The sequence below is a fragment of the Corapipo altera genome, unplaced genomic scaffold (assembly GCF_003945725.1).
Source record: "Corapipo altera isolate COAL_440 unplaced genomic scaffold, ASM394572v1 23b, whole genome shotgun sequence".
In the NCBI taxonomy this organism is placed as follows: domain Eukaryota; kingdom Metazoa; phylum Chordata; class Aves; order Passeriformes; family Pipridae; genus Corapipo; species Corapipo altera.
The window spans coordinates 3,660,812-3,675,093 of NW_020884885.1; the positions used below are offsets into that span (position 1 = coordinate 3,660,812).

The following is a 14,282-nucleotide window of genomic DNA, read 5'->3' on the forward strand; positions in this document are numbered from 1 at the left end:
GTGAGTGGAGTAAGAACCATGCTTTAAGCAGACTGTAGAGACTGTAAGTACTGCACATTGTACATTGCAGGCTCTGTGGAAACATTCACCCCACAACATGGATAAGTGCCTTCGTGTCACAGCCCAGAGCTGTTGCTCCGTGCCACTGTGAAGTGTTTCAGGTTGGAGAGTTTGGGGACCTCTGAGCAGAGATCAAAGCCTTGTGAGCCTGTTTTCTTCTTGGGCCAATGTTGGTCCGATACTCCCATTTCTAAATATGAAAATATCATGGTTTGGAAGCACAAGGCAGTGTGTGGTGAAAAATATCACTTTCTCTGAACAGTGTTATTTATCTGCTTCCTTTGTCCACTTCATTAATGACTAAGTAGTGGTTGAAATAACAGAAAAGATAAGTCCAAGGTTTTTTTTAAGGCCATGTTTCAACATAAATCTGTTTTCTTAACATATCCTCTTTCCTTCCTCTGAGACATTTACTATCTTTTTGTGTTTAGAGCAAGAAGAAGGAATGCAGCAAGTGTTGTCGCTGCCCTTGAACTTCTTAGCAAAGCTGGCACTGCTTCCTCCTTGGTTTACTTCACTTCTTGTTTTGCCTCTCTATCCACCTAATGCATCAGTTCGCAGGAGGATCCCTTATAAAATGGAAACCTTTCCAGCGAGGCATTTCTTTCCATCCTGTAAAAAGTCTCTGCTGTAAATTTGCTCCAGGTTTATTAACTACTTTGCACCAAAGTCATAAATTTTAATAACTTCACAGAAGAGGATTTGCCCTCTTTAGATAGGGGCTGACACAGTATGGTACAGCACACTTTCTCCCATATAATAAAATAAATTACAGCAATTAGCTTGGTCTGCCACAAGCCTTATACATATAGCATATCTGTTCATTTTGGGACAGGCTTTAGGCCTGGAAGGAATGCAGAATTAGGAATTGCTATGGAGTGATGTCTCCACAGTGTAATAGCAGCAGGTTCCAGACATTTAACTGCTTAAATGCCTGGCTCAGCGTTGCGACAGCAAGATGTTACTCCTTCTGTTACCTGATAGCAGAGATACGTGATTTGAGGGAAGTTTGAGTATGAATTTTGTGGCTGTTTTATGCCAACACCGGCTACTTCTGGAATGTCTGGGCTCTTTGTAGTCAGGAACCTGCAAGCACGGGTGGGTGAATTGCTTCTTGATAGTGTGGAGTGGTGGCTTACAGGGGTGCAGTTACATCAGCTGTGAGGAAAACACCTCCACACCCACCAGAACTCACACTTAGTTCTCTCACTTGAATTTAGTAATTCCTACCCATTTCTAACAGGTGGGAAAGAAGTACTTTGTTGACTGCAGCTTATTCCACGAGAGGATTGCAAGACTTTAAAGCTGCTCCACTGTCTTATATTCTCCATTATCGTGTTTGTACAGTAATAGTATTTCACTTTAGTGGTGTTAGCACAAACCCAAAAATTTGTAGAACTTAATGAACTTAATTAAGTAAATCACTTTGAATCATTTTAAGGGGAAGAAATACAGACCTTCTAGCCCCTTGCTTTAACACTTGTGTTTCCTCCTCCAGCTGGCAAATTAAATACAAAATGTAGATGACGAGTAATTATTCTTGTTAGCACATCCACCTTCCCAGTAAAGATGGGTTACACTAATTAACAGAATAGCATTCCTTAATACTGAAACTTCCAGTTAGGTGCTCCTCTGATGAGTTATTCAGGTGGAAGTTTGCTGCTTATCAAGATATTTCTTTCAAGTAAAGAGAAGCAGCCATCCTTGCTGGATGGCACAACTATAGTCTATTTTCAGACTAGAACAGGTGTTCTGGAGACGCAAGTATTTTGCACATCGGAGTGAGCTCACGTGATGTGGGAAGTAATTCAGGCAAGTACAGAGTCCAGTCTCTTTTCAAACTATTGTCTTGAACCAGGTGCTTCACTCATTTCTTTTGTAGACCTTTAATTTAAAGACCTAATCCAAATCCAGTTGATATTAATTGAACCTTTTATTACTTGGTGCAGGGGGAAAGGTTTGAGGTCTTCAACTAAATCCTGTAGTGCACTGCAATCATTCCAGGCCCCTCTCTCCAGCCTGCTACTCTCCTCTGCCTAATGCAGTCTAATAAAGTGTCCTTCTCATTGCTTGCAAGCTACCAGCAGTGATATAAATAATTATTATTACTGCATGTCAACACTTTTGGTGTTATTCTTTACTGGATGTTTTTCCAAAATAAAAGCTTTAGTGGATGAAGAAATTATGATTCTGGTCCGAACAGTTGGGGGAGAGGCGGGGAGTGAGTAACAAACCCCACAACCTTGCAAATGTAAAAGTATTGAAGAGTTTTAAACCTCAATCTTCCAGAAGCTCTGCTGGGCTGCAAGATGACTTTGTCATCTCAGTAAGTTTTGCTTCCAAAACCTAATACTTATAATTTAGATTTCTACATTAACTGTTGCATTGCTGATAATTTTGACAGAAACATAAGGCTGCTTTATTGCAGAGAAAGTATCTGGTCTAACTTTCATTGGTTTAGTTGACAAGGATTTCACTACTGTCCTGGGAAAGCAATTTTGTTTGTTGCCCGATAGATGACAGGAAGTTACCTGACTTTAAATCTAACTGTCTCTTACTCACTCTTGGCTTTTTAGCAGTATGGACTGTCTGCCTCAAACAGTTCAATTTTCAACTTGCACATGATCATTTATACCCACATAACTAGGGTTTTGTTTCTGAATTCCTTGGGTTTGCCTGACTTGCACTATTCTTGAAGTGTCATTTGAAGTACAAACAAGTCACCCATCTCTCTGTTCATCTTACACAGAACTTGTGATAAGTAAAGATGAAGGTCTTAGGCATCCTACCTGCCTGCATATGTGTATGTGTGTATGTATGGATCTCCGGTTGTGGTATGAGAAAGCTCAGGTGCAATGGCATTTCAGCAAGCTGCATCATGTGGCATTATTGGAAATGCTTCTTTATGTTGTCATTGCTGATTGCAGCGAAGTGCATTTTCCTTTAGGGTTATATAAAATTCGTATGATTTCAGAGACACCAGAATGGTAGTTACAGAAGGGAGCTAAGGGGCTCCCTTCTTTACAAATCTTAGAAAATGTGTAGCATGCCTGATGGCATGAATCAATATTCTGATTTTTATGTCAGGGTATTGTGGCAGCACATTCTGCTTCTTTAGCTTCCCTTTTTGTTATGTCAGTACACACTGTAACTCTGCTAGCCTGCTTCCCTCTTCTCTGTGCTCGTAGAAAGCCAGTTTGCTTGGGGATAGAATATCTAAAGAGGAAAAGACAAGTGTCCCCCATGCATGGTGCACCTCCAGATATTTAGAAAATGTACTGGTCTCTCCAAGAAGGTAGGTACTACTTTGCAACAGTTCTTTAATTCTTGGCACTTTGTCTAGGTATCAAAGGGTGAGATGGAGAACTCACACTGTGGTGTTATAAATAAACAAGAAAGGTAGGAAATCAATGCAGGAGTGCGATCTGTTAAGTACCATTTGTGATTACCTAGCTTAGGGAACGATCTGAGATGACTGATTAGAGTTTCCATGCTGAAGCCTTCTCTGTGGCACAGCCCTGATGCAGTTTCTTTCATTTTTATCTTCAGGGGCTTCTGTAAGTGGGAAGAGGGATTCTGGTTGTGTGACAGCAGCCCTTGGCAACACGTGGAGTCACAGCGTCAACACCAGGCTCATACTACAATATCATGACTTGCCAAAAAGACAGGTGAGAAACAATGAATAGAATTTAAATAAAGCTACACCAGCAGTACTCGGTCAGATGGGCTGTGTCCTTCAGCCTCTGTGGTTATTTTAGGTGTTTTGAGAAGTTGGTACTCTAGAGCCAATTGCTTATTTGGGGTGGGGGGCAGTCAGTGTCTATTGCTTTTAAGGGATGGCCAGTGTCTCCTGTGATAGGATGGGCTTATCTGAGTCACAGTTGGCACAGGCATACAAGTTCCTTGAGCTTTTAGTGCATTCCACTAGTGCATTGTGGAAATGAAAGGTAATCCTTAAAGAGCTTACCTGCACAGGGATTTTGGGGCAGGAGTAGAAACCTTTTACTGCTATGATTCTTTTGCTGTCATGCTGGCTGCTCTTTGTGCCCAGTTTCAGCTGTGACTGTTAGGACAGGGAGCACTCTATCTTCTGTGATTGCTCTTTGTGAGTAAAAGCTTGCTGCTTGCACCAGCAAGCTTAGCTTTGAGCAGTAAGTATGGCACCAATTTTCCAGAAGTATGCCTGCAAATAGGAGAATATTGAACCCTTTTCACTAAGAGACTTTATACTTTTGAGTGAAATATAGTAGCATTCTGACTGCAATCTTCACCTCCTAATTTAGAAAACTGTGAAAAACTAGGAGACAAGACATTTGGAGAATGATTGAGGGAATAAGGGTTTTTTTGTGTTTTAAAAACACCATAACCCCTGATTTCATCTATCCTTTGGGATATCTGTGGTTATAATCTATTTTGGCTTTGTCTGTTCAGTTTTTGCATTGATGTAACTCTTTCCAAAGGCTGTGACCCTCAGTCTTAATGTTATTGATTTTCTGCCAGTTAGAGGACTGTCAGAAAAATTGCTATGTGATATTTGTACCATCTTACTTCTGTAGCGTTACTACCCATGTGCATTCAAATTGGTCCTCCTGGCTTTACTGCCACAGCACAAGGTTTCTCACTTTTTGGTTGCCATCTTTAGAGCCAGAGAAGAGGAAGCCATCCTGTTTTGTTAGAAATTTATTTATTAGAGGTAAAATTGTAATGATAACACTCCTGTTCCTATGAGTAGTGGGCACAGTGGTAGTCCTCTGGACTCTGAGGGAGGAGGTTAAGTGTGTCAAAAGAAGGTAGAAAAGGCATCTTCTGGACTCACTTCTAAAAACCACGCATAGAAATGTACTTACTGCTGCTGCTCTTAGAAGTTCTTTTCTGTTCTGCTTCTTATTCTGGTCTGTAATGAGTTCTCCTTTTCTACAAAAATACTAGGCTGTGCAAAATACAAAGCTGTTCACAAATTTCCTGGATCACTTTGGAGTTACATGAGAGGTGGAGTTGGCCGAGGGTAAAGGGCAGGAACTGGGCTCTGTGCTACTTCATGATGCACAAAGTCAGCTAAAAAGGATTAAGAACATTCCTCTGGTGGGGGAAAAAGAGAGCAGTTTTCCTAAAGAACATTCAGATATTATATGTAGTTTTTCCTGATTTTGTTTGAGAAGTAATAGATCACAAGGGTATGAAAAGTTGTGTTCAAGTTTTTAAAATTATAACCTGCTTAGCAGAGTTTTCCTCTCTTCCTGACTGGATTTATCAGGTGCAGCACCTTGCTTAAGTGTGAAGCCATGGGCTCACTCTCTTTTAATTAGGCAGAGAAACTAAAGCTACAGTGAGGAAAAGCAACCTTAAAGTAAGTGTTAGCATATATTATTAAAAGCAAAGTAATTTGAAGTAGAAGTGTGATAGGTCTGTGAAGTCCATGAATGAAATGGGATATATCCACAATATCCTGTAAGTATTTTCCTCTTGCTGGTATCTGTGTCTTTTTTTCAGATAAATTCTCTTTTCTTAAACTCACAAAAATCTTTCAGGTAGACATGCAGTTTCCAGGAAGGCATCAAGAGTCACCCTACCTGTAGCAGCACTGTATTGATCAAATTACTATAATTGTATGCATGTATGGTCCTTTATAATTGTTTTATACCCACTTTCAGAACTGTACTGTGGATAAAGGTGCCTCAGTTCTTAACATGCCATTTCAGTCATCATAAGGTGGTTCTACCAGGAGTGCTTTGAAAATCAGCATTTTTTAAGGAAGCTTAACATGAAAATCTAAAAATTCTGAAGTCAGTAATCACATTTAAAAATTCTTAAATTCTTAAAAATTTCCCAAGACCACTCAAAAATCATTGAGAGAGGTTTTGTGGTGACATCAGCAGCATTTTGAGGATTCTGGGTTGAATCCTACCAGGCCCCATAGATCTATAAGGATTCAGCTTGAGCAGCAGATCCTGCACAATTTCAAGATCAACTGAGAGCTGATCATTCTCGCAGTCATGGTCCTCCAGTTCAGGGCACTGAGACCCCCTTGGTCCATAATCCATGTTGAAGACAGAGGCAAAGAAAGCATTAAACACCTCTGCCTCGTCTCTGTCCCTGTTTGTGAGGTGACCATCCTCACCCTGTAATGGGCTGATGATATTTTTATACTGCCTATTGCCATTAATATGTTTGAAAAAACTCTTTTTATTACCCTCACATTTCTGGCCGGCTCCAACTCCAGCTGAGCTTTGGCCACACGAATTTTCTCCCTACAGCAACAAGCAACATATTTGTATTCTTCCCATATCACTTGACCTTGCTTCCACTGGGCATACACCTTCCTTTTCCTTGCACAGTGGACACAATTTTTTCTTTCAAATACTAGAATTCATTCTTTATTCACTTGACCTCCCAAAGATGCTCTTCCTGGCTCAGCTTTCCCTCTTTCTTTCCCTGGAGGAGGTGGCACAGTGGTGACAGTCTGAGGGATTTTCTCTCATTACATCTGACTTCCATGGTAGTAGAGTCAGTGCACTAATCCTCGATGCAAAATCCCACCCATCAAGAGAGAAAGCACCTCTTGAGAAGCACTTGGCCAATGTTGGTATTCTTCAAAATGTGAACCGATAATGTAATTGTTAAGGAGGATTCAAGCAAGTGGTTTTCCAGAACCATAGTTCTGGACAGGACAGCCTACTGGGCTGCTAGGTGCTTATTTTTAGTCATTCAGTATTTGTTTCTGAGAAAGTTCAGGGACATAGTCCCTGTTCCTAAAACTTTGAGGAATGCCAGGGCAGCAGGTGGCAGAACAAGTATGCAACAAACTAGGAAAATTAAGCATAGAACTCCTGTACAGTTGGGATTTATTTCAAATATTAAGTAAAAAGTGCCTTTATTTTGTTTGTCCAGTAGACATTTTCCAGCCAACTATCCCTTTTTCCACCCCACCCTTCCTGTGTCTGGTGAACATTAATAAGACAGCAGCCAATTCAGCAAAGTAATGAAATTTCTGGGACGTCCTGCCTGCCTTAAAATCAATTGGGTTTGCTTTATTGCTTGGATAGGAACAGTTTTCTGAATAAACAGATGAACTTTGCTCTTCTGCCTCCTTCTAGAACCCAGTGTTCTGGTTTTTGTTTCCTCCAAGACAGAAGCAACACCACTGAGGGGGGGCAGAAAGAGGTTTACAGTCTGCATTTAAAATCATAATGCCACCAAAACTCACAAGCATGGACAACAGTAGAAGTCTTTTAGCCACTGAGGTGGAACTGAGCTGCACAATTTCCACAGCGGCACAGTGGCATAAGAACTTGAGAGAATGTGGGAAAAGTTAATTGTTTCACACAAATGCCATCATGAAGGGAATGATTGCTATGGATACTGATACTTAGTTCTCCCTAATCAGTCTTATAAGTACACAACATTTATTTTCCTGAAATGCGTATGTAAACATGCAGACCCTTCAAGTTTGGGCTAAAACCAACGGGGCTGCACTAGAAACTATCAGACTCCTCAGTTACCCCGATGTGTATAATTGTCCTTCTTTCCTGAACTGTAGTCAGCAGGCTTCAAGGTTACAGTTTTCATATGTGCTCAGCTGTCTTTAGGGGTCAGCATGGTAGGGTTTAATACATTGGCATGCTATATTTAACATTTTGTTCTTGTCCATTGGAGGCAAGGTGCTGGATTAAGTGAGATGCTGGCCAGATCTGGCATGGCAACTTCTATGGGCCTGGTTTATTTTATAGTTTTCAAGGCATTTGTGACACTCATAATATTGTGTTAATGTCTGTAATGTGCTTTGAAATTCTTAGATGGAAAGTGCACATAGAAGTGCTATTTTATGATGAATCGGTGTTTTCCTGTGGTATTTTCAGCAGAGAGCATTTTGAATCACAGAATCATTTAGGTTGGAACAGACCTTAAGTATTCTAAGATTCAACTCCATCGAGTCCAGCCATTAACCCAGCATTGCCAAGTCCACCACTAAGCTGTCTCCCAGGTGCCACATCTACATGTCTTTTAAATACATCCAGGGATGGTGACTCCACCATTTCTCTGGGCAGCCTGTTCCAGTGCTTGACAGCCCTTTCTGTGAAGACATTTTCCTAATATCCAGTCTAAACCTCCCTTGGCACAACTTGAGGCCACTTCCTCTTGTCCTATCACTTGTTACTTGGGAGAAGATACTGAACCCTACCTTGCTACAACTTCCTTTCAAGTAGTTGTAGAGAGCAATGAGGTTCTCCTGAGCCTCCTTTTCTCCAGGCTAAACAACTCCAGCTCTATCAGCCACTACTCATACAACTTGTGCTCTAGAGCCTTCACCAGCTTCATTGCCCTTCTCTGGACATGCTCCAGCACTTCAATGTGTTTCTTGTAGTGAGGGACTCAGAACTGGACACAGGATTCAAGGTGTGACCTCAGAAGTGCCAATTATAGGGGATGATCACTGCCCTGGTTCTGCTGGTTGCACTATTTCTGATACAGGCTAGGATGCCATTGGCCTTCTTGGACACCTGGGTACACTGCTGCATCATGTTTAGCTAGCTATGGATCAACACCCCCACGTCTAGTCACTCATCCCCCAGCCTGTGGGATTGCATGGAGTTGTTGCGATGGAAGTGCACAACCCAGCCCTCCACCTTATTGAACCTCATACAATTGGCCTGTCTAGATTTCTCTGTAGACCTTTTACTACCCTCTAGTAGATCAACACTCCTGCCCAACTTGCTGTAAGCTGCAAACTGACTGATAGTGTACTTGATCCTCTTGTCCAGACCATTGATGAAATAGGTCTGACCCCAATACTGAGCCCTGGGGAACACCACTAGTGACCAATTACCAACTGGATGTAGCACCATTTACCACCAGTCTCCAGGCCCAGCCATCCAGACAGTTTTTTACCTAGCAATGAGTACATCCGTCCACACTATGGGAAGCCAGTTTCTCCACGAGAATGCTGTGGGAAACTTTACTAAAGTCTAGGTAGACAACATCTGCAGCATTTCTTTCATCCACTAAGTGGATCACTTTGTTATAGGAGGAGATAAGGTTGGTCAAGCAGGACCTGCCTTTCATAAACCATGCTGTCTGGGCCTGATCCCCTGGTAGTCCTGTACGTGTTGCATGATGGCACTCAAGATGATCTGCTTCGTGACCTTCTCTGGGACTGAGGTCAGACTGACAGCTTGTAGCTCCCCAGATCCTCTTCTGGCTCTTCTTATAGATGGGTGTCACATTTGCCAACTTCCAGTCACCTTTGACCTCTCTGGTTGACCAGTGACCTCTGCAGCCAGCTCCCTCAGCACCCTCCTGTGGATCCCACCTGGCCCCATAGACTTGTGCGTGTTTAAGTGGTGTTAGCAGGTCACTGAGCACTTGCCCTTGGATTAGGAGGGCTTCATTCTGCTACCTGTCCCTGTCTTCCAGATCAGGGGTCTGAATACCTGGAGAACAGCTGTTTTTAGGGCAGTTGTGGGCTGAAGCTTTCTAGATGTGCTAAGTGAGCTATTGGGTAAAGTGGTAAAGTGTTCAGGTAAAGTGTTTCAAATGCATAAGTATATGGTGACTCATTCTTAAAAAAACAAAACCAAACCCCCTTATCTCAGTCAGACTGATGCCAGACATAACTTCTGGTGTGTCCTTGGTTACAGACCAGCTGTTTTGTCTTGCTCTGCTTACTATCCTATGAATAAGCCCTGAATAAGCATTCCAGAATTATAACAGTGAAGTAACCGTGGTACTCCCTGGACTGCGGAAGGGCTGGAAGAGAGCCAAGGGGAGTGGGGATCATGTTGTACATTTGTGTGATTTGCTAAGGCAAATTGTCATGATTCTTTACCTTATATTTTTTTATCATTTTAGTAAAGCAGTTCTTTCAAAATGTACAGATGTTTGGCTGTAACTTTACTAGTCATTGAGAAAATATATTAAAAATAGAAATAATGTAACTTGCTGCAGTCATGATGGTTTAAGAGCAAAAGTGAGATGGTATTTATCTCTCCCTTTAAAACATTGAACGTGGTTGTTACGTGGATTCTGTAGATGTTGGATAGCCGTCCCATTTTAAAGATAAGAGCAGATGAGGTTTTCGTCTATAAAAAAGGGAAGCAAATAAACGCCAAAAAAGTAAAACAGTTTTAAACAAATGAAGTAGGCTGTGGAGAGCAAGCATACACCAAGTACTACCATCTGGAGTTAACACTTTTTAAATTTTGCCTTAATTATCTGCAAGGTAGCAAATGCAGTCATGCAGTTTGAAAATGACATACAACTTTTATGTGTTGAAATATAGTGGAAGATTATAGCCTCATACCATAAAGGGTTCTTTTTGCTTTGGTGAGATGGTGAAAAAGAAAAGGCAATGAAATGTAGTCAGACAGAACATGTACTAAAATCACTCTGAGATGGAAAGAGTAAGGTCTAATACAAATAAAATACAACATGGGTGTGTTTTCTTCTATTAACTTTGTAGCAGTTACAGCTACCTACTCAAACAAATAGAGAAGAAAATGCAATGCAATGGAAAAAATATTTTTAATAATCTTAAACATAGTTTTGGAGACAGAGGAATAGGACAGAGATGGCCACTATTGTTGAGAAATGTGAACAGAAAGCTTTTCACCTGCTTCAGAGGGAGCAGAGGAGAAGCTAGTTCAGTTTTTGACACAGAGGCAAGAAAGAACCCTAGAAAACTGGGCAGTGAAATCAGTGTTTGGCTAAAGGAGGTCACTGAGGATGTGTGTAGGTTGCCCGTTGTTATGGGTGAGGCAAGAAGTATTGCTTTTTGTGTTGTTTTCTGCTGAGCTGGAGTCTGGGGAGACTCAGGAGTCTGAGAACCCTAAACAAATCCAGAAGAAAACTTTGTGTGTGCATTTTTAGCAGAAGTATTAAGACAAATGAAGTGCCATTCAGCAGCTGTGATATGTGTTGGGAAAACTCATCTCTATATGCTACATGAATAATGTGCATTGTACAGTAATTATGTACATAGTGGAAAACTTGTTTTTTCAAGTGTTCAGACATGAGTAGATCTGCAGATGGCAGTGGACAATGAGATCCAGTAAGCAGTGATAAGAAAGGGATATGGCTATTGGAAGTGTTGTGTGTATCTGTTCTGAGCAGTCTTCTTATGTAGTACGCTTATCATATGGAAAATCAGCTCTGTGAACACACAAAGAGATATTTTTATAATTTTTTTTTTAAGATAAGAGTGATAGTATGGAGTCATGCAAGGAGAAAAATAATGGAAAATTTTATAGAAAAGTAGATTATTTTCAGGTAAGATTAATTTTTTATGGTTCTCCATTACAGAGTATACTTCTTTTGAGAAAACAACTGTGGAAAGCATGTATTTGATACATTGCATGTATCTGCAAACCCTTCCACTTAAAGAGAAATGTTGTTTTTTTCCTAAGATGCAGAGTTTACTTCAGAGACTTTTGCCTCACCTCTTCTATCGTTTGAATATTTTGAATCAAGACACAATGAAAGGTTGTTATGGCCTCAAATTTCCATGCATCTATACAAACCACATCCTTTAAAATACATAAACAAGTTTATGTGTTTTTTCTGATTAAAAAGGCTCTATACTGATAACCCTTATGACAGAAATCTTTTGCTTATCCAGAGATCGTATACAACCATAAGCAGCAATATGATCTTGAGTTGCATGAGAACAGTATGAAACTGGACACAAGGCATAACTGTAGCATAAACAGATGGTTGTTAACATAGTATGATACTGACTTAATCCAGCAAAGTGCCAAATGAAAGGATGCCATAAAAATAGAGCCAGTTCATTAACGAGTGTCTGGAACTCAAACATCACTAGGTGACTTACTTTCCTGACTTGAGTGTTTGTTCATGTCTCTGTTTGCAGCAAGCTTCCTTCTTAATGGTCTTGTGAACGATGGTCATACAATATAACCATCACCATAGCCCTGTCTGCTTTAAATGGATCTGGTTTTATGGCCCTCTCCTCTTAACAGGACACTTTTTAGAGAGAAATGTTTCCATCGTTCTTGAGCAAGAATTCATTTACTCATGTCTTATAAAACAGTAATTTGTTATCTAGGGATCTAAGTAGAAATGAAGACCTTAGGTCAAACAGAAAAGAGTTGAAGAAGAAAACCTTTTTCTCTGTCATTTTTTAAATAAGCTTTGCAAGTTTTTTTTCATGAGGATTATTCTAATGTCGGATGGACAGCAGTAGCAGCTGCTGTACAAACTTCAAACTCCTTCACCTGTAGTTCAAATCATCCTAAACAGAGAAGCAGGAACATCTCCGAGGCAGAGGCAAACTCAGTCATTAAGTTATACTGAGCCTTCCTACTGAGGCTGGTGGCAGAGGTGGGTACTTTCTGGTATCTTTGACTGACAGATCAGTCAGCTCTCAGAAGAGACTCCTCTTTGGTTGCTGCTAACCTACACCAGTTACAAGTTAACCATCTCATATTATGTTATATTTTCAAATTACTATGCAAGAGCATTTGCAGACTGATCTCTGCAATGCTCTTGCCAGGTGCTCATAACTGAGGAAACAGAATCATAAGTAAGTGTCTGGCCAGAGTAAATCCTCTGCAGCTGGAAGCAGAGCTGTAATCTCTTCACTGCCATTAAGTGCCAATAAGCTTGATCTTGCTCAACCTCTACTGCCTTTGTTTTAGGCTCTTACAAATCTTTGTATCTCATTGTAGGATGCAGTTCCTCAGCTGTGAAGGTACTCCTGCTTCCTTCTCCAGTTTTCTCTGTAGATTAACTCACCTCCTGAACTGGTTTTCACTGTGGTCACTGACTTTTGTCTTGAATCTCTCTCCTTAGCATGCAATGAACTTTTTCTCGTCAGTGTTCACCATTGATAAAAGGTTAGTGAGACTGAGGCTGAAGCTCTATGGCAGAACTTTCTCACTGCTTCCTTGTTTCTGGTTTCTGTTGATACTATAGGTGATTTTTCTAAGCCTCAGCTCTAGAAGTCACCTTAAATTCCTGTCTCTCCTCTTTGCAGACATCAAAACTGTTCCAAATTGCAAGTACCCAAGAAAGACAATAGCTAGCACTTAAACTTTTAGATTGTTAAAGTGTTTGTCTAGCCTCTTATCTCCAGTATTGGTTAATGCAACATTTCTAATATTATCAACACCTTTTTTTCCCCTCTTTCAAACGCACCACAGAAAATAGAATTGTTACCTTGATGAAACCTACTTAGTCCCAGTGATGTTATTGTTTTAATTTTTATGTATTTTCTCAGTTCTGTAACTGAGAAAATGGTCTTTTGCCATGGTCTAATTGATAATTGTGCACCTTCATGTTAATCAGATGACAATTCTCAGAAATTTGGGCTATGTCTCCTTTTTCTTTACTGAGAATCACTTAATGGTCAGGATGGGAGGGGGTAAGATTACTATAACAAAATCTGTTATGAATATAAACAGAACTTCAATCTGTGGTGCTATTAATCCAACACCCTTTACAAACACTGCATTTTCAGTTAAGTAAAACAGCATAAAAATGGGAGAGAGAAATAACCAGATATAACTTTCAGGTTCTGATCTGAATTGTCTGAAGAATGCTCTGTTTGTAAGCTTAAGTCCCTTTGCACAGAGGGAATGAACACAAACTCCCTTCCTGTTTATACGCAATTGCTTTTCTGGTTTTGAATTTACTTCAGTGTGAGTTTTCCCCTCAAAACAGAGTGGAATTAACCTAGGGCAGATTCTCTCATCAATGTCTAAAGTGCCATCACTCCCAACATCAGAGTGGCAAAGGCAAAAGTTGTTTATCCTTGGAATGACTTGGCAAATCCCCCTGCCTCCTATCTTCTACCACATCGTCGGTTTTTTTCTTTTTTTTTAATTTGAAAACAGAGAAAAGCAAACTAAAATGCCTGATCAAATTTAAGTGTTTATTGTTCAGAAAAGTTCTGCTAAGTCTGTCTTGGAATATAGTATACCTAAAGCTTTAAGACATTCTTAATAGTGAAAAATATCAGAATATCATTAGGAATGAACTGGACAACATTAAGTAATGAAAATATATTGGGATATAAAGTTACCAGTAGAAATAATCTGTAAAATAATATTGGGCATTACAAAGGAGTTTCTGTTTTACCTAAGGAGCATACAAGCTCAAAGAGATGCTAATACTAGGGTGGTTTAGTTTATTACAGAAAAACTAATTTAATAGTAATGTAATTGTGAAAAGGGTCTAGACTGTCCTGGAATAGATCAGGCAAGGTGTTT

General features: G+C 40.2%; 1 protein-coding gene across 11 annotated transcripts in view; it reads left to right on the forward strand.

The window, feature by feature from the left end:
• Window positions 1–14,282, forward strand: part of RAD51B (RAD51 paralog B) — a 427,893-nt gene that overhangs the window by 224,515 nt on the left and 189,096 nt on the right. For all 11 annotated transcript variants that reach the window (XR_003527485.1, XR_003527484.1, XM_027642185.1 and 8 more), the window contains one exon: window positions 3,610–3,728. Coding sequence is in view for 9 of the 11 variants with exons in the window: in XM_027642185.1 (XP_027497986.1) it covers window positions 3,610–3,728 (119 nt within the window). In the remaining 2 variants the exon portion in view is untranslated. The remainder of the gene's footprint in view (window positions 1–3,609; window positions 3,729–14,282) is intronic.